The sequence below is a fragment of the Sycon ciliatum genome, chromosome 1, assembly GCF_964019385.1.
Source record: "Sycon ciliatum chromosome 1, ocSycCili1.1, whole genome shotgun sequence".
Classification (NCBI taxonomy): domain Eukaryota; kingdom Metazoa; phylum Porifera; class Calcarea; order Leucosolenida; family Sycettidae; genus Sycon; species Sycon ciliatum.
In genome coordinates, this window is record NC_088643.1 from 89,676,344 (window position 1) to 89,697,398 (window position 21,055).

The window sequence follows — 21,055 nt, forward strand, 5'->3', positions numbered from 1 at the left end:
GTTTATACAAATATTTAATTTGGACAACCCGTCACACTGCACATCAGTATACCGTATCACAAGTGAAGGATGATGAGAAGTTTGTAACTTTGTGTGTGTGTGATGGTGTGTGTGTGTGTGTTTGTGTGTGTGCGCGCGCATATGTGCTCTTCATTGCTGTCGATTCTTCTGGCGCACAGGAAACATGAATATCGAATAATGACCAGTATTCTGCAGTTTGCAAAGTGGTTCGGATGCATCAAGTGCCCAGAGCTAACTGCTACTGCATTGCATGTACACACCCGTGCACAGGTCTGACACAATGTTACCACATTATAAAGCAGGGTGGATTCTTAGATACACCAACGTCTAAAGAAAAAAAACCTGCTGAACCGGCTATCAAGCGAGCAACAAAATAGAAAATAAATTAAAAAAGATGGTGGTATGCACGCACTAGTACATGATACGAGTACAGGGTGTAACACTTCCCAGGCCCTGGATACGTCTAGTTAGATCTCTGCCTTCCCTACACACTAAAGTCTACATGAGATTAGATGCATACCTGTACACTGCTATGGAGAAAAGTAAACTACATGTACAGTGATGAAATGCTCGGCACTGACACACTGGTTGTTGCAGTGCAGATTAAAGTGCCCGTGACTACCGCTTCAAGTCATTAGTTGTCGTGCAATCCTCGTAAGTAATCCACACTGCCACACAATCACCACAGCCGCAGGAAAGAGCCGAATGGAAAACGTTTTGACAGATCTACGGGAAAACCAGTCATTGCTGCCTGTTACTGCTGGCTGGCGGGCTCGATCCTGGATGTGAAAAGGGAAGACAGGAAATATGTTATGATGTGTATGTGCTGTAAGCAGGAGCTACTTCGAAGTAGCACTTCTGAACTCCTATCATTAGGGAGGTTTAGTACCACGTAACGGATACGGGAACGTGGGTGATACACGTAAAGTTCATGCAATGGACCCACGTTCACAATGTTGTGTTTAGTCACACGGAACAAACAAACGCATGAAGCGAAAGGTCCAAACCTGGTCAAAGACGAAGCTTAGAAGTTCGTCGAATATTTTGATTTCGTGCTTCAGAAACTTCTTCAGCTGAGCACCCTCACAGCTCGCACAATGCGCTCCATTCTGATTTTCACCCACGTTCTGGCGAAACGTGGGTGAGCCTCCATACACGGTACGTCGTGAATCACAAAACGTCTGTACGTGGGTCACTGAGTATCACGTGGTACACACACACATAAAGTACACACAGATTACGTGGGACTAAACCTCCATAATGTCTGCATACATATAGGTGAACTGAACACAACCACAACCCTTTCCCATCCCAAGCTCAATACACCAGTCAATATTTACATCATTCACTTTCCATCCAGATCTGTCATATAGTTGAGCATGTTGAAGCATGTTTTTTTTGTGTTGAGAAGTAACAACAAAGATCCACAGCATAGTAGGACGTTACCCACTCACATTCTAGCGTGTGGATGTACTTGGGAGACGTAGAGACTTTGACTGCGCGGCGAGTGCCCAGAATGCCGGCCAGACGTAGCTTGTCAGTGTCACAGTATAGTGAACGTACAGGCCTCTCCTCCATGGGGTCAGCATCCAGCGAGAGCATGTCGGTTAGTTGTGAGTAGAACGAGGCATAGCGCGGCAGTTGATAGAAGACGAGCTGATGGATGCCACGTAGAGTATGCCTGTATGCACAGACACACACACATACACACCATTCAGCAACACTATCATCCAGAGCCAGGCAACAAGGCCTTCTTGCCAATCACCCCTTGTCCAGACTGTCAGTAGTTAGTCAGGTGCATGTATCACACTTGCTAAGTCTGTCATCATACTGCGGTACAAAGTGCTGTGTTTACGTCCATGTTCGGAGTTTTTGGTCGGTTGTCATGATGATCCATGTACGAAGTGAAGCCGGGAGCACAGGAAACGGGAAACGGGGGTCGTACACAACTTTTTTGGATGAACGTGCGTATCTCCCACATTCTTTTTCCAAGTGCGTATCTCCCACAGTCTTTTTCCAAGTGCGTATCTCCCACAGTCTTTTTCCAAGTGCGTATCTCCCACAGTCTTTTTCCAAGTGCGTATCTCCCACAGTCTTTTTCCAAGTGCGTATCTCCCACAGTCTTTTTCCAAGTGCGTATCTCCCACAGTCTTTTTCCAAGTGCGTATCTCCCACAGTCTTTTTCCAAGTGCGTATCTCCCACAGTCTTTTTCCAAGCGACCTTGTAACAGCTACATGCGTTGGAATCTTCAAATTTCTCCAAAAATGTGACCGCGTGTACGGGTCAAGTACATCGACTGTGCCTGTTTGATGACACGACCACCCGTTTTGGATTTTCACCGTTGACGTAGATGTAAACGGGAGTCAGAGAACGTAATGTGATGATGGCCTAAGTGATCAAAGAAGGCTGACATATATCGTAATACATGTACACAAAATGTAGCGACAACAGTGCAGCAGGAACAGTAGCACACATTGGCTGCTTACCTCTTGTAGAAAAAGTAACGCTCTGTGATGAGTGCGATGGGAGCATTGCCATGGAAAAAGTAGCTACGGTTCCGGGATATGTCCGCATTGGTCGTGTACCTTGATGAGCAAACACACAGAACGAGAGAAGGGTAAACAATGAAGAGAAACCACACCGTAGTGGAAGGCAAAACACAGCAAGTGCCCTTCTAAAAGGGCCTACACCATAATTATGAGTAATGGGACTTAGGGCAGCACAACATAGAGAATACTAGTAGACTCCAGCACCTCAGTATGACAACTACATGAATACACCAGAGCAGTGGAAATTGTTGAAGGAAACTAGGCTACAGGAGTGATTGTCATGATGAGTATACATTGCTGAGCGGGTCACAACACAGGTACATGTACATATGTCAGCACTTACTCGCATAGGGGAATGTAGTCAATGTTCTCTCTCTTGAAGTGCTCACGCAGCCGCACAAAGTCAAAGTAAGAAGAGATGAAGATGGCAATATGACCCTTGGTATTCTTCACCAACGATGGAAGGATCTATGTGATGTAATTCATCAGTTACGCAGATACAGAGCACAGAAGAATACAACCGGTTGTGAAGTACAAATCAACAATTCATATATTTACTATTCAAATAATCTTGGAGCACTGTTAGATTGAATAACTTATTCCCAATTGCAATACAGAACAGTGCAGTCAGACCTCGCTTATCCGGTCCTCTTTTATCCGGATCCCTCGCCATCCGGAAGAAAATAGCTGGTTACAGATTTACAGCATACGTGATGCACCAGCATAACCGGTGTTCGGTTATCCGGTTCCCTCGCCTATTCGGATATTTTTGTTGAAAATGGATGTGTGCGGTTAAGCGAGGTCTGACTGTACTTTCCTACCGGCAAACAGAATTGTGCATCAGCAATAGCACACTCTCCACTGAAGCAATAGCATTCATAAAGTCAACAACCATGCCTAGTCTAAACCCAAGAGTACATAAGCCCAAGAGTGTGCAACTGCCGCATATGTACAGTGCTGTCCCGACAGAATTTCAAGTCGAGGTCATTTTTAGGATGCATGCTCCTGGCATGAGTGATTCACGACAGTTGTACCGGGCCTCAACGCAATCACACATGCTTCCTTACTATAGGTTGTACAGGATCAAACGGGGATTGAACACCACATGTCTAGGAAACATCTAATAATAATTATGTGCACATCATGCTACATGGCATCACTAAAAGTGACGTCAACTTGAAACTCTGTCGGGAGAGCGCTGGTAGTGGAGTTGCACACTCTGGGGGTTATGTACTCTTGGTAAAACAGATAACAAACTGTGTTACATGATGACATCACTAGTTACATCCTTACCATATCCACAAAGTATTTGAAACGATCGTCGGGTTCAGAACTGATTGATTCAGCTTTTACCCGCTCAAATTTCTACACAAATAGGAGAAGAAGAGGACAAGAGCAAGCACAGTGTCATGGAGAGCACACATCATGGTGGCCAAGGCATTGGGTAGGAAATCAAAACAAAACAAAATGCACATTTTTTGAATTTGAGCTCATCCACCCTACTGTCCATTTTAGTTTGTAGTGGACTCATTTGTCTCCAGGCTAAAGTGGTTTATACATATGCCACATCCCAAGTAGCAGGGTGACCATGATCCTTTGACAACGGCAACAACGTAGGCATGCCGAGTGAACGTGTTCAGACACCCGGCAAGCTGTACCAGCAAGCGCATTGTCATCAGCGTAAGCTATTCTCGTACACAGTTTTTATACATGTGTCCGCATCCTCCACTGCCTCCATGGACTTGGTGAGTCCTGTGATGGCATCCAATTCACCTACCAAGCATGAAGAACCCGCAAACAAATCATCGGTGCCTGTGCCAAGCACGGCTATACTGAATCGAACAGCAGTACTGTCTGAGCATCTGAAGACCCGGGAAGACTCACAGAAAGCTCGCCTCACGAAGGTCAAAGCCGGTAACACTTTCCGCTCCCTCTAGTCCAACAAACTGGCTGACAGATCCAGTCGCATCACTCAAGCTTGCGCCTTGCATCATTCCCAAGCCCAGTATTCGTAGGTCCATGGCTGCGCAAAGCCCGACGCGTACTTAAGTGACGCGACTGGATTTCAGTGATCAGTACTGTACATGTGCTCTGAGTGTGCACGTTCGCGTGTTTGGGTGTCCTTCTGCAGCCCATACAGACTTGACAGGTGTTCAGTTCACCTGGGACAGTGCTCAGTGACAGTTACACGTGGGAGAGTTCGACTTAGTAGACCGAACAAGCCAGATGATTTGACACTGAATGAATGCAACAGCGGAGACTTCAGCAAGGACTACAGCAGGACTACAAACACATTGTACTTCATTAGTAGAACAATACCTGTATGACATTAGCGGTGATTGACAGGTGTGAACCCTCTGCTATAGCCTTGGAGTACTTCAGTCTGCCAGCATAGTCTGTACTGAGAGTTAAGGATTAAATGATTTTGTTTCTTTGTTTCTGTAATAGAGTTTAGTCTGCAATATGAGCTCAATGCAATGTTATCTAACAAACTACTTGTAGTATGATGGCGATGCTAGACCACCGGAATGCTGAACAAGTGAGACAAGTTAGGAGCTATAAGACTCAGTGGGTGTGTACACCCACACCCGCACACCCACTATACTACTTCCAAACACACACACATAAGAGGAGGATACTGCGGCAGTGCATGCGAATCAGGCAATTCAACTCCGGAAAGAGGCTGTCGCCGAAAAAGAGGTTCTGACGATAGAGAGACGACCTTTGCACGCCAAAAAGCAACAACAAAATAGCGCGCGCGTACACACAGTCACACAGACATACACACAGACATACACACATACATACACACACACACACACATACACACATACACATACACACACACATACACACACACAAGTTACAGAACTTCACCCATCTGCCAAACAGAACAAAGCAAAGCAGTACTAGTAGCAAGCACTAAAAGTCAGGATGCTCTGGCTAGATGCAGTTGTATTCAACAAAAATATCAAACAAGTTGTCCTAATAACAAGAGCAAATAAAATCCCAAGAATGTGAAACTTTGCATACGGGGACTCCCGACTGTGAAAAATTACAGCACGTATTTCAAGTAGTACATTTGTGCTCGTACAACGTAGGCCAGCGTGCGCGCAGTCCGGATATCTGCCATGATCATGCTGATGACCCACATAAGCTCAGTGGCTTCTGTCAGGGAGTGCTATAATTTACTTTTCCGCTGCTTGCTAAAAACAGGCTGGGAGCGTAAAACGTGAGCACCACAACATGGTGGCAAAACTCACACACATTATGTCATGATTTGTGTGAGTTTTGCCGTCGATGGACCCCATAGTAAACCCACGCAGAGTTGCACAGCCTTGAGGGCTCATTTACTCTTGCAAACGCCATGCACACATTCATATCCTTACCAGTCATTTATCGCCCAGAATCGCCATCGATTCAAGTCAGTTGACTGATGTTTCTTAGGCATCAGGTTCAAGTGTTCAAACAGATGCTGCAATCAATACACAGAGGAGTGCAAACAGATGATGTGAAAAACTTACGAGTACAAAGCAAATCGACATGCAATCGCACTCGCATGGAGACAAAAAGGATCAGGCTCAAGAGATTGTCAGTGGCAACGGTATTCCTTCATCGTAGGCTTCAAGATGTAACATATACGGCATGGCTGTATACATGCTAGGCTGCAGATGATATTCGTTACATGAACATGCACACATTCAGTCCACTATCAACAGACACACAGGCATGGCTGCATTCAGAATGCTACTCTACAGCAATGATAGATAGTGGAGCAAGTATCTAGAGCGAACTATGTCCAAGAACTCCGTCCAGACAACATACAGAATACATTGTACCAACACACAATGCGACAGACTCCTATGGATACTCACACAGACATGTGCCCAGTTCTGCATGAGGAAGACATCAGCTTGGTCAACGATTACAACTTCAATTGAGGACAAGAAGTCATAGTCTCGTTTCCTATCACTGTAGGAGGGCAGGGCAGGAGAGAGAGAGAGCACATTGACAACATGACAAGAACACACATCATACTTCTGGTGGCAAGCACGAACAAATCCCATTGCGGCAGCCAAGAGCGAGAGAAATAAAGAGAGACATCCTGAACTTACCCTTGAGCACCGATGATGGGTCTAAGACCCAATGGAGACGCAATGATGATGTCCGAAGAGTAGAAGTCGGTGTACAAGCGGACAATTTTGCGCTGCACTGAAAGACCGATCTTGAAATTGTCATCAATGTTACCAGCAAACATCTCCTTGAATTCCTCTGTGAGCAAAAGGAAGAAGAACAGAATCAGCCCAGCGAGCACATGTGGTTGGGAGACAGTATGAAAAGGGTCAAGATCCATTCATTGTAATTTGTAAAAAAAAAAGAAGCCATGTCTACAGCCATCAGCTGGATAAAATACGAGCACTGACACATATTCTGACACACACTCTGACACACACTCTGACACACTCACACATGCATACATGCACACAATGTGCTGGGAAAGGTTGATCTATGGCCAAGACGGTGATGCACGTCTGAGTGCACACATACCTGATTTCTTGACAGGCCCGGTGTTTTCTTCCTCTTCCTCCGCGTCGTGACCAAACTCACTGTAGAACCGCTTTCGGTGACCCACTGCAACCTGTTCAATAGAGCAGTGAGAATACAGAACAATGAAGTTGAACCAGCCATGCATTGACTAGGAGCCAGGCGCAAACTCTTAATGGTGGTGGTGAGAAGGAGAGCTCTGTGCCAGAATAACTTTGCAGCCTAGAGAGCGTGTGTGGGCAGGCGCGTGTTTACCGCCATATTGCCAGGTGTGTGTTTACCACCATACTTATCAACCATAAGAATACAGAACATTTGGGCAAATTCGAAATCAGTACTTATAATACAAGTACTCTGGTACCGTATTTTCCCCGACTATAAGTCGCAGCCCATTCTCACGTCCGAACCAAATCGTCTCAATGCATTCACACAAATAAGAAGTCACTTTTGATTGTAAGTCGCACCCCCTTCTTTGCCCTTGAAGTTTAGTGTAAAAAGATGCGACTTACAATCGGGGAAATACGGTATCCCGCTGATGAATAACATCCATGTAATGGGCCATTCACACTACGCCCAAAACGTGGCGTTTTCGTCCGGATAGCCATGACAACATGGAACGTGGCGGGAAAATCGTACCCCTGATACGAAAACGTAGACGACGTATCCAGACCCCTGTACCGACGTTCGTTCTGTCGTTCCCAGCTGTTTGTGTCCAAAAGAAGCTGTGCGCACAGCTGTACGAAAAGAGTATACCTGCCTGTGTGAATGCATCTGCATGAAAACGACCGCCAGTACGTCGTATTCCAAAACGTGACGCGCATTGTAACGTACTATGAATAGCCTATTACACCACCAGAAAAGCTACAATCGTATGATGTTATTGGTAGACCACACACCTAAGCAGTGGCTTCTTCGCTATGCACACGCATACGCTTTCTTCCAACCGATTTGTTGAAGACTAATTCGAGTACAAAATGGTACTAATAATATACTTGGTCCGCCCAGTTAAAATTGGCGCTTATCTTCACACTTGTCTCAGGAAAGAAATACGAATATTTGAAGCAAGCCACGATCACAAAGCACTATATACATGATTATTTACATGTCAGTAAGCAACTCAGTCGAAAATTCAAGCAAGTTACACATCCTCCTCGCCACTATCGTCGCTGGAGGAAGAGCTCAAAACGTACGATCCGGACAGCTGCTGCACGGGTCGTTTCATAGCTTATTCCACTTCTCGTCTCGAATCACGCTCAAAGGCAGTGCGTGCCTGTCACCTTCCCATCAGAAGCTGAGTGAGACTGCCCGCATGTTGACTGTAAGTGTTATCCCCGTTCGTCGCAATAATGCGACTTTGTTTGAGACAAAAAGGCAACGCCATATCAGTGTCCTTTTTTTCAAATCGCCTCTTGCGCTTGTCGTACTTGCTGATCAGCACCCCTACCCACGCGAGCCGCTGGTGCTTGTACATGCAGCGCAGTGATAGCTTCCGCTTGATGTAGCACCTGTGCGTACTGCACCTACAACGCCGTGCACCAGGCTTTTCGGCTAGTTTCCTGAAAGTCCTTTGCACGAGTGTTTCTCTCAGGACTTGGTGTTTCCTTTGATTAGCTACTTTGCCCTGTCCTCTGTGAGCTGCAAAGTGTGTCCGCCGGATTGGTCTCACTTACTGGAGACATCGACATGAGCTGCAGTTCCTTCCTCAACGATTTGCTGGTGATAGCCCTTCACCAGGCGCTGTACTGTGCAAGCACTGAAATTCAAGCTCGCGAAGCGCTTTTTCAGCTTTTCTATACCTCCCCGGGGTAAACAATCCTTGCCATCAGACAGCTGGAAGTAGACAGAAACTGTATTCTCCATCGCTCTGAAATGCGAACATCCTGACCTATTTTACGGACTCGAGCGGAGGTTGCAGTGTTTTCTTGTGCTGACGGAAGTGTTCGTCGGCGGCAGCTCCGTCAAAAAGACTCAAACGAACCGATCGCAACTTCTGTGATGGTTTGTGCTGCCATGTCGTCGGATGCAATGGTCAATGGTCATGTTCGGATGGTGAATCGGTGGTTCCATGCCGTGTGGCACAGGCAGAACACCAAAAAACCAAGTGAGAAGATAAGCGCCAATTTTAACTGGGCGGACCAAGTACTATGTTGATGGGCAATAGTGGATTAGAAGGCCTCCGGACATTGATAGTGCAACCTGGCTGTGATCACGGACACAGGGGCATAGCTCACGGTGCATTTCCAAGGGGTTTCCGGCCAGCCAAGTCTACACATCGACGTCAGCACATAGCAGTAAACGCCACCTTGTCACAACAAATTAGCCAGATTAGCCGGCTGACAGGTATGTGGTGAAGCGGTGGGGGGATACACCCCTGGCAGATGGCCTGTTATCCGACTCAACTTTGTACACACAGCAGTAGTAAGGCGGAATTCAAGCTCCAGCACTAGTAGTGTAGGTGCACTAGCATCACTCACCTTCTCGGCTGGATCACGCAACAACTTCAGCATGGCATCAATGATCAGCATAGCTGAGTTGCGGAATGGGGTCAGTATGAGAACCTTGGGCCTTGTCAAGCCCTGGTCACGCATATTGTCCGGTACTTCATCAGGTTGTGTGGCCCTTAGCTTGGCGTTGTGCTTCATGATGCAATGGCGCGTTTTCAGGACGTGATTCAGAGCATGAAGAGTGTATAGATGGCGGACATCTTCCGCATTGGAAGACTGCCTGAGCCCGACAGCAACATCCTGAAGACAAAAATGCACACACACACACACACACACACACACACACACACACACACACACACACACACACACACACACACACGAACACATACACATGAACACATACACACGAACACATACAAGCAATAATATAAATTTATGCTTGTGCTTCGCTCGAATTCTGCAGATTGCCTTGAGATTGACCTCTGGTATACCCGCCAAGAGTTCAAACAACACATGAGAAGACATCACAAGAGAAAAAGGCTCCAAAACCTTGCAAGCCAACAAACAGGGAGCCCAGGGAGGAAAAGGGAAGCAGGGAACAGAAGGCCTGGGATCAGTGCAGACACATTGGCTATTCAACAGCGGGTGGCGCTGTGGAATGACAACCAATAAGCCAGGCTCAGATGAAGATCAAAGCAAGAAAACCGTTCTGCAAAACAGTAGATTTTCTGGAAAGAGAGACCTGCCAGCCCAGGGCCCTCGCTATACTTGCCCTTCACTGGGTAATCATATGAGTCACTCAAACTGATTGAAACATCTGTGCATTACATATCTAGAGCAAAATTCCCCACTTTCCAGTATGCTCTGCTCACCCGTACATAGTACTGCATACGTTATCAATTCCTCACCTGACATGCGAACAAACAACACTCGAGACAAGCATTTACAGATACGAAATGAAGAGTTGTGGAGCCTGACTACGCCAGACCCACTACACAACTTTGGCATAGCTTCGGGAATTGAACAAATCACTAATTTGACATTCCCATGCAAAACATGAAGTCTTACCCGGTAGGAGTTCATCTGACTGAACAATTGCCGCCACTCACTACCCAAATCTTCGCAGTTATCACCATAGATCTGGCACAGGCCACCGCGCAGTTCTTTTGAAATCTGCCACGCACACAGAGAACAAGGAGAGAACAGAGACAGTTGGAAAGGGGGGGGGGGGGGGGGGGGCAGATCACAACCAATGGAAAGTGTGCAACAAGTACAAAGTATGTCGCGTCAATCAGTTCGCTACAGAATGAATTCAAGGTCAAAGATCAACCAGCAGCTGATACGTACCTCATCGCCAGAGAAAGACACTTCAGCCACTGATTTGGAATCCTTTGTGTGTGCCAAGAACTCTTCAGAGCAGCCTGAGACACAATCGAAAGTTGCTTCCTCCATTTTCCCCAGTCCACACGACTACAGATGAGCAACAGCACAGGGCAGAAAGAGGTGGACGGCATAGGAACACGTTTGTACAGCTTTCTGTCGAGTTCTTGACTTAGAAAAGGTATTCATGTACATGCGTAATGAGCCTTCTTGGGCCGTGCAGATCACTCAAACACTAGTACTAACACAATAGAATCATAAGTAGAAACTGAAGAAAGCAAGATGAAAAATACTTTAAACTAGAAGACAAGCATGCACAAAAATTGGTCAGAGCGAACTAAGAAGCACAATCATGGATTCATACGTGCAAAAAATCAGCCGGGTCAGGGATGACAAAGAGTGGGGGCCAAGTTAAAGTACACTACCAACATACTGTAAAATCGGGAATTTTCGGCGGCGTAATATTTTCGGTATTTCCCAAAATCAACGGTTCGGTAGCGCGAAAATTTCAGTAAACCAGTTTTCCGGATCCAACAATGCATTTTGCACAATGTGTGGCATGGAATGGTTGTTTTAGGTTGCGTTTTATTTTAGTTAAAAATTACCTGCACCGAAGTTACCGAAAATAAATCTCCACCGAAAGTTTCCAGTTTTAGAGTACTAGTACCTTTCACAACAAAACACATTATACATAGCTATAGCCACAACATCAGCTCCACCCAACCTCTTGTGAGGAATGCAGCTACGCGATGGTTCACTCCCAAATGATCAATGTACTAAAGATGTATAATACTGCACGCGTACTAAACTCGCAGCGGACTTCACTGAGAAGCAAGAGAAGAATAGGACACTGTGCCGCTACAGCTGGCTAAGAAGCATGTCTCTCACCGTGTATCCTTTGCTTGATGGCTCTCTCTTTGACAACAGAGCTTGAGCAGCAGATTCTGGGAGAACATTGCTGAAGTGGAGCTTGAAGTAATTACGACATTCGCCTGAAAGAAAAGGTAACAAAAAAACCGTCTTCATTTGCATTTCCTGGTGAAGAATGACGGAATCCAAATCCAAAGGGACCAGCACTAACAAAACAAAGTGAGGCAACCATTCCACACCACAAAAAATGAACAGATCACGAGCACACCAAAGTACATTGTCATGAGAAAAAGCCATACAATCAACATACCAGCACACTTGTACAGACTACAGACAGTCTCACACCTCACCTGCATGTTGTGACTTCTTGCTGCCCTCGGTCTCATCGTCAGAACTGTCAGTAACAGCCTCTTCGTCATCGTCATCTTCACTTGGAATATTCTCATCATCATGTTCTTCAGTCTCGCTCTGCTCCCTATCCTCTTCTTCTGCTGCTTTTGGCGGCTCTTGCTTTTCACCAGACTTGCTCCTACCCAGACTAATCTTTTGGAGAGCATTGGCACGTTCACGCTTCCCGCCCAGCTCAACCTTGGTGCTGGGTGAGGCAAGAACACTGCATGCCACAGGCAAACTACTGGACAACGACCTTGATATTAGCAGGGAGCTCTTCTCAGCTGCGGCTGCGCTAACCTTCGTCTTCTTCATTGCACTGCCAAGATCACAGAGATTGGGGCCTTTTCGCTTGCGACTCAGCACCTGCATCATCTTGTCAAAGTAGGAGGGCTTCTCATCATCTGACGAAGCGTATCCATCCTAAAAAAAGACAAAGCAAAAATGAACAGATTCAGGCAGTGCAATCTTCCTCTCCTAACGCAGCACACATCAACACAAAAAGTCCCCACATCAATGAGCTGTACTTCTCTTCAAAAGTTGAAGCTGTACACAGACGTTTGTTCCTCGTACAAATGAAGGATGGAAATGGTTGCTAGAGAACTCCTCGTGGCCCAAGCTTTCCAAAAAAGCCCAATATTACCAATTTCACTCAAAGGTAACCAAATTATCATCAAAATGGTCGCTGGGACTGAGAATGTGTCCACTCGGTCGGACGGATACAGGCTAATACTTCCTGGGGCAGGTTCTGGCCAGGTTCGTTTGAAAGAAAATCAAATTCAGACCTTCGTGTAAGAAAAATCCAGGAGAGTGAACAATCACTCTCGCTATCCTCTCAAGGAGAGTGGTGGGAGAGCAGTCCCCACAACCCTCCCCCTCCTCCCCAAAAAAGTCGCTCGCCTTATCTATCCAAGGCGAGCACAACACGGTTTTTTCAGCATCTTGCCATAACCCAATCGGATTCAATACCCAATACATGTACAATGTAGCTCGAAAATCGCCGTACGCACTACAAATGAAAGCTGTTCGGACCACAACTTTAGTTTCCCTTCATCAGGGACAATGACACACGCAATGGGAAATTGAGACAATTCGCTAAGATCCGATCTTAGCATGGCATGGTATTTTTTGTCGTATTCATCGATGAATACGACAAAAAATACCATGCCATGCTAAGATCGGATCTTAGCGAATTGTCTCAATTTCCCATTGCGTGTGTCATTGTCCCTGATGAAGGGAAACTAGCGCTCCTTTCTTCTGTAGCTGACCGCTAAAGACCTGTGCCTGGCGTCACACAGGTCTATGCATGCCCGGACTGTCACGCAACAGAGGGAAACCCTTTGTCAAGATACTATGATTGCCACCCAATTGCGGAAGTGAACGTAAAATACCTTGCGAGTGCCGTAACTTCACTATTGGACCTCGGATCGACTTCCGATTCGTTGGAGCCGACAGCTGAGAACTTTCTAATGCGAATAGACCTTTCGATTACTCGATTCCGTTCAGGGAAAGCCGGGTTACGAAATATTTGAGTGTTTTCAGAACTTCATAGTGATGCGGATGCGCTCGACATTCTCAAGGCGCGCGACGAAAAGTGCGCCCTAAAAGAAAATAAGGAGAGCGAAGGCGCGCGAGAGCGATCGCTCTCCACTCCTTTTACCAGATGGTCTGAAATTTCAACGCACTTGTAATTGTAGGCTTCTACCATACCCTTATTCCCATAGCTATGCAAAAGACGTTACTTCAGTAACGTCAAGCGCTAGCCAGGGTCCACATAGCTTTAATTTAATAATAAGTTTTGTTCCAGAATTGGATCACAACGAAACATTTCGTTCCAGGAAAAATATCGAAAATTCCGGGCATCTTAGATTATTACACCAAAACAAACCATCATAGGTGGAGTGTCAGCTATTACAGCCACATACCTTCTCACTTTTTCGCTGCACCACTTTGACGTGCTGCAGATAACACAATACATACAGAATTATATGAGCTGCACATGCACACAAGCATGCACACGACTCCCAAGCAGATTACAGAGCACGGACCACTATCATGATGGTACAATGTCAATATCATGATGGTACATGACTGTATTACCAAAATACCAATGCATTAGGAACTCAGATGGTGAGCCGAGGAAAAACTTGTAACATTGTAATTGTAATCGTGCCCACATGTTTCCATGTTACAACCAATGCATTACCCTGACTTTGATACATACTTTCTTCCGTTTCTCTGCCTTCTTCGCCTTTGGTACAGCAGGAGTTTCATCGATAAAGCTAAATCAAATAACACAACACAACAGAAAACTTGTAAAGACTAAAAATTCATGGACTGCAAAAGACATTATAAAGCCAATCGCAGTACAACAATGACAGCATAACACAACGTGGAGGATACACTGTAATGTAACTGTTATACAACAGACAGTGCTCCTGATGGGTCCACAGAACAAGCTCTTTAGTCGCTGACTGGTGAGCAACTAGCACTCCGTCTGCCGTAAAGGAAGACGGAGCTCGACTTGACATAGCGGCCAGCCGGGTTTGGGGAGGGCGAGTTGAGCGTGCATTTTTCGATGTTCAGGTTTTCAACACTATTGCCGTCTCAAATGGTTCCCAATCCATCGCCGCTACCTATGCCAAGCACAAGACAGATGTGAAGAACGTGTTTGAGAGATAGAACACTCGTCATTTGTTCCGCTTGTCTACTCCATCACTGGTTGCCAGGGCAAAGCTGCGGGTTCTTTCTTCAAAAGGCTTGGCTGCATGTTGGCAGAGAAGAAGAAGGAAGCCTCCTGTGTCACCATGGCTTGGCTTCGATGCAGGCTTATCGTTCGTGCTTATTCGCTCAGTCTTTATTATCCTCTGTGGGGTCCGTGGCAAATCAACCACCTTCAGTGACTAAACACCGAGCTTAGTTGTTGCAGAAGGCCGGCTGTAACTGTCCTGTTGTGAATTCCGTGTCAGTTTTTTCTTAAGCACAGTTTAGCGCGAGCACCTCTTCCCCCCCCCCCCCCCTCCTTCCCTTTTTCTTCCTTTTGCCCTTTGTTGGTGTAAACTGTATAAGCGCATACCGGTTTTTCTGTTCCTTTTTTCTTATTTTCGCGCTGTCATATGTCTTGGTTTTCAGCGTGTTCTCTTATCAAGAGTACATCACCTTGAGTGTGCAGCTCAGGAAAATCGTCCCACAGCAAAGGTTTTCATTCAAGTCATAGTGACACACCTTTGATGCAGCTCGCACTGGTTCACATGGCCATTTTACCGTATCACCAAGGTAAGTTCTGTTGCGCATTGCTACTTGTCATACAAAAGGTGAAAATGCACGCGAATTTCCTGTTACAGGTCGTCCCCCGTTAATACGAGTCCGGTTAGTACATAAACCCCGTTAGTACATAAGAAATCTCAAGTCCCGGACGAAACGTGGTCACTTCCATACAAATTTTGTCGGTTAGTACATAATTCGTTAGTACATAAACCCCGTTAGTACATAACATTTCTCCGTACCCGCATGCCACCTACCTCAATAGTACATAATTAAATTTTGTTGGTCTTTTGGCCTTCCAGTGGAGGCACGTCGTGTTCTAGTTTCTACTTGTGGACACAATTAGCTCAGAAATCAGAGCGCCTATCACCAACCGACAAAGCTCTGTTTTTTTCCGAGTGACTGTACAGGCGCCGCTGGGCATGTAATGTATCATGTAAACTGTAGAATCGTCGCTGACTGTGACCGTTATAACATATTTTTTATGTTATATCGAGGGAATCAAGAATATCTCGCTCCCTAGTCATGGCAGCAAGAAACACTCCGAAAAGTTGAAAAAAGTGAAAAATTCTGGTACACAAGCAAGTTCTGTACACTTTCGTTTAGTACATAAACCCCGTTAATACATAACATTTGTCAAGTCCCAGAGATTATGTATTAACGAGGGACGACCTGTATCACCTTAGTTATATGGTGATTTAGCACAAAACCCACGAAATGATGGATTTTCAATGATTCATTATGACCTAAACAAAAAACTTCGACGTGGGATCAGTTTTGTGCAGCATCAATGCGGGGCTGCACACTCTGGTTTACGTACTCTTGCTCTTCCTATCTTGTTTCAAAAATCCTTGCTTTCACGTCCTGACTACTATAGACCTTATTCGATAAACGTCACAATCACGTGAACCGGGGTCCCGGGAACCAGGGAGTGGCAAGAGATCTGCGCTCAGTGCACAGTGGACTCTGTGTGCGAACATAGGAGTAGATAAATACCGGTATTTTACTACTCTTTTGTACAAACTGGGCCTTTCTTGCCACTCGTTTCTCGTACGCGTGCCCTAGCTTATGACAAATCCCTGGAGGCGAGTCCAAAAGTCACGTTATCGAATAAGGTCTATACAGCCAGAGATTAGAGACATACTGGTTTGCAGCAACAGGCCGGTACGAGCAGAAATCCAGAGTAAAAAAAAAGCCAACTCGACGAAGATGGGATTCGAACCCACGCGGGCAGAGCCCAATGGATTAGCAGTCCATCGCCTTAACCACTCGGCCACCTCGTCTGGACAATTGCCAGCTGTTCAACTACCATACTTCTTCACTGAACACGGCGCACGTACCGGGAAGAATATACACAGCCATACGTACCATGAAGCCAGAAAGGCACGTGCGCAAGGAGTTGATGCTGGTGAGCTTGGTGTTGATCATGCAGTGTATGTTGCTTCCCATAAGCCTGCAATTCACAAGAATTTCTTGTCCAGCCCCTCGTGTTTGCAAGTATATGGATTGTCGCTTTAGGGTATTGTACCATGGCAGTAATTTAGGCTACTTCCTGTATTAGAAGCCATGCCATCCGCATCCTCAATCCAGACATATGCAAGCAGAAAGAATTTGTAAAATCACTCACACTCTTCTCCTGACTCCATAACACCACCACCACCACCACCACCACACACGTGCACACTCACATTAGTCACACACACACACGCGCGCACACACACACACACACACACACACACACACACACACACACACACATGTTCCAGTCATGGCATACACCGCTCGTACGTGGCTGTATGCAAACATTGAAAGTACGTTTACCCAAGTCCATCGCAACGGTGCTATTGTATGTGCTTTTCTGGAGGAAAATCAGTGCCACAAGATGTGTACCGTATTCTCCGGAGTACAAGCCGCATCTGGATTTTTTCATGAAATACAGACATGTCCCATGTGTATCACAGTTAATTATTATTTGACCATCGTAGCATAAGACGAGCCGACTTTCGGGGGGGGGGGGGGGGGGGGTGAATTACTGGTACATGGTGTTTAGAAGCATGGTATGAATAGAAGCCGCTCCCAGCAAAGTACATGTGCGCGTACATGCGTGGCACTATGCACTGCACAGTGCAGACTGATGATGTTCACGTAGAAGCATGTTTTGAATAGAAGCGTAACTTGAATAGAAGCATGGCTCAAACCCCGGCTTATACGGCCGTAAGCGCCTGCTTTTATACGCGACATTACGGTACTCCAGAAAACTAGGTGCATACTTTTTTAACCCTTTACCTCCTGTGTGTACATCAGGGAGTCGTACTCAAACTAGGGAGGTGACACGGCACAGAAATCCATGTCACAGGGGTTGACTCGCACCCGTAACCCCTCGTTGTTATTTTTGGAATAGTTCAGTCCAGTCCAGTCCGAAAGGTCATACTCGGATCGACTCGCCTTCTGTACTTCACCCCCAAGCGTGCAACGCAAGACCCGCAAAGTATGATTTTCTGTGGGGAACGATTTTGCCATTGATCTGTCCCTCCAGAAACTTGCGGAGACATTTCGGAAATATCGCGGAAAAAGTTGCGAGGTAAAATGCCACAAATTGCGGGGAATATTGCGGATTTTGTCAAATATTGCGGGATTATTGTGGTAAAATTGCGGAAATTGCGGCCGATTTTGGTACTTGTACTGTAGTGGTGTACGATGTACGAGTTGTACAGCATAAATCATGCATGACAAAACAGAACGTGTGCTGTGCTGACTGTGTTCAACTGCCTGACAGGAGCTTGCAAGACAGCTTTCCTCCATCCTCGGACAACACTCGACGCGAGCCTTATTTTGTGACTTGTCAGCCGCTGATTTGCCCAGAAATTTCTCCATTCTGGTGTCGATCTCACAAGTAAACTATTGACGAGCTTGAAGAACTAAACAACATCGAAGAAAGACCCGAATATCGCGGTTGCTTTTCGAAATATCGCGGTGCTTTTCAAGTATCAAGGACAGTTTTCTACAATAACGCGGATGATTTTTCAAATATCGCGGATATCACGGACTTTTGTTCAAATCGCGGAAAACAACGCGGCCGCGGAATCGCAAGTTCCTGGAGGGACAGATTGATCAAGTTTTTATTGGAGTGCTCAGGTATACTATGATTGCTGAGACGTCCCGAGCACGCTTGTTCAGGTTCTCTATTTTTGACGAGCCGGTCCTACAGCCCCCTACATTGTATCTAACGACGTAGGAGCTGACAATGTAAGAGGATTTCCCTGGAAATAATGATGATGGTGGTGTGACTGCTGCAGGAAAAATGCTGGCTGTTTATGACAGTATGACTAGATGTACAATGTAGCTCTCTTGTATGGTACTTAACCCCTGCTATAAATGTGTTGTTTAGGGAGACGGGTGTATTGTGCAAGTCATAAAGAAGAAATGGGGCAGATACACGACTTACAATTTTCAAAAACCAGCTTGGTGTTATGTGTAATTTGTGTCAAAATTGTAGTATATAGACGTGACAATATCATTGGCTGTACTTCTCTAATATGGTACATAACCCCTGCTATAAATGTGATATTTTGGCAGACTGGACCATTGTGCAAGTCATAAAGAAGAAATGGAGCAGATACACGACTTACATTTTTCAAAACCTGGCTTCGTGTCATGTGTAATTTGTGTCAAAATTGTAGTATTTCAACATGACAATATCACTGGCTGTACTTCTCTTATATGGTACTTAACCCCTGCTATAAATGTGTTGTTTAGGAAGACTGGTGTATTGTGCAAGTCATAAAGAAGAAATGGGGCAGATACACGACTTACAATTTTCAAAAACCAGCTTCGTGTTATGTGCAATTTGGGTCAATTTTTAGTATTCGGATTAACCTAGGATACGACTCTGAACAGTTCCGAACAGTTACCGCAACACTACACGCCGTCTCATAACTGCTGCTGTTGCCATCACTGCTATCAAGTAGTTCGGACATGGCAGGAGCTAAAAAATTGCTGGTAGTCTTTCAAAGAATACAGGCGAGTGATGGGCTGTAAACGAAATGTGCTGCCTCAAAAATTTCAAAAACTAGACACCCATGCGGCATGCTTGGAGATGAAGTACAGAAGGCGAGCCGATCCGAGTATGACCTTTCGGACTGGACTGGACTGAACTATTCCAAAAATAACAACGAGCAAGATATCGCGCTCGACATTTCAGCCACAGCAAAAGTAGAATTTTTTCTGACTGACTGGCCTTGAGCTGGGGATTTCCCCTCTCCTGACATCACCTTGGCATGCTTTGAGCGCGTGGGCAGCATAAAAAGAAACTCAAGCAAACACATTTGAAATGTTTACGATGAAAGAGCAAGAAATGGCTAACGAGGAGAGAATTTTCTCGGATACCCAGCGATGGGGGGTATTGAAGCACCCTGGTGTTGGATATGTGATCTCAGTAGTGTCTAGTTTGAGCTCAATGTGCGCAGCTCGTGGAGAGCTTTCCAGAATGCCCAAGATTGTGAAAATTGGTTGATTAGAACCAAAGATATTCTCAGAATGAGGTGAGAAATATCGCATTTGGAACTGCCTGGGAATTTTGGTCATGTTAAAGGGTTAAATATAACTCAGCCTGCACTACAGCAGAAAGGTTTTGCAAGGTTTTTTCCTCCCACAGCAGTGTTCACTGCAGCAGCTGGTGTGTGCACATTGACTGCACTGTCTGTAGCAGCAGCTGGAACACAACTTTGAGCCATCTCAGGTGGTGCAAGTTGGCCCCCTCGCAGTCACGGTCTTCGGCAATTGTAACTTGTAAGTGAGGTGGCATGACACATGTTCGTGCAGCCATTTAGTATTCATCCAGTTCTGGGTTTTTTTTCTTGCACTTTGTTTTATCCCCCCCCCCCCCCCCCCCCTCATTCATTTTTATTGTCATTGATATTCCATAATAGCAAGAGTACTTTTGATAATAGCCAACTGGCATTTCCCTATCTGAAATCTGGCTCATTTTATGCTATGGAAGTCAGGATACAAGCCATCGTTCTCAATTCATTCAGCATTTCCTCACCTATCATTCACAGGGTGAACTTCTCCAAACTCATGGAGATGCTTCTTCTCATAGCCAGATAGTCGCGCTCCAAGCCTCTCTGCCTTCCGCTTGCCCATTTTCGTAAGCCAATGCGTATCTACTCACTGATATCACCAAATGTGACAGCTAGCCATGGGGCTCGAGACAACACGAAACACACACAAACTGTGACAAAGAGAGCACCATCGAGTAGACCCTACTTCAAAAATATGGCTCAGCATTGTGAGTGCACGTCAACAAAAAAAAACAAGAGCAAAACATGCTAACAGTCAATGAACGCATTTTTTATTTTCCTCCGTTTCAAAAAATTCTGTGCAGTTTTCGTCGCCATTTCGGTAGCGATGGTAACACGTGGGGCAAAGCTCGCGAGCGCGTGGCCGGCCCGTACCGTACCGCGTACCGTACGGCCAGGCCGTGGCATGCATCATTTTTTTTATATAAAAAAATTAAAAAAAGTGCATGCATGCAGTGATTATGTCAATTATTTATGATCTGCGCTGCAGTGCATGCAGCCTGACACACA

The 21,055-nt window shown here is 45.7% G+C and overlaps 1 protein-coding gene and 1 non-coding gene across 2 annotated transcripts; both read right to left on the reverse strand.

Annotated features, from left to right (window-relative positions):
- Positions 1-63: 63 nt before the first annotated feature.
- On the reverse strand, positions 64-20,785 carry LOC135806319 (U3 small nucleolar RNA-associated protein 25 homolog). The gene is made up of 19 exons (XM_065320489.1): positions 20,512-20,785; positions 14,428-14,485; positions 14,129-14,161; positions 12,164-12,626; positions 11,832-11,935; positions 10,911-11,033; positions 10,632-10,736; positions 9,591-9,860; positions 7,120-7,210; positions 6,687-6,843; positions 6,447-6,543; positions 5,961-6,046; positions 5,211-5,293; positions 4,891-4,967; positions 3,865-3,936; positions 2,915-3,039; positions 2,509-2,607; positions 1,476-1,702; positions 64-800 (listed from the first exon to the last, which is right to left on the reverse strand). Coding segments are annotated over exons 1-19 (2,370 nt in total). The 5' UTR covers positions 20,610-20,785; the 3' UTR covers positions 64-798.
- Positions 16,669-16,750, reverse strand: Trnas-gcu (transfer RNA serine (anticodon GCU)). Its single transcript has one exon. It is a non-coding gene; the product is annotated as a tRNA-Ser (tRNA).
- Positions 20,786-21,055: the final 270 nt, after the last annotated feature.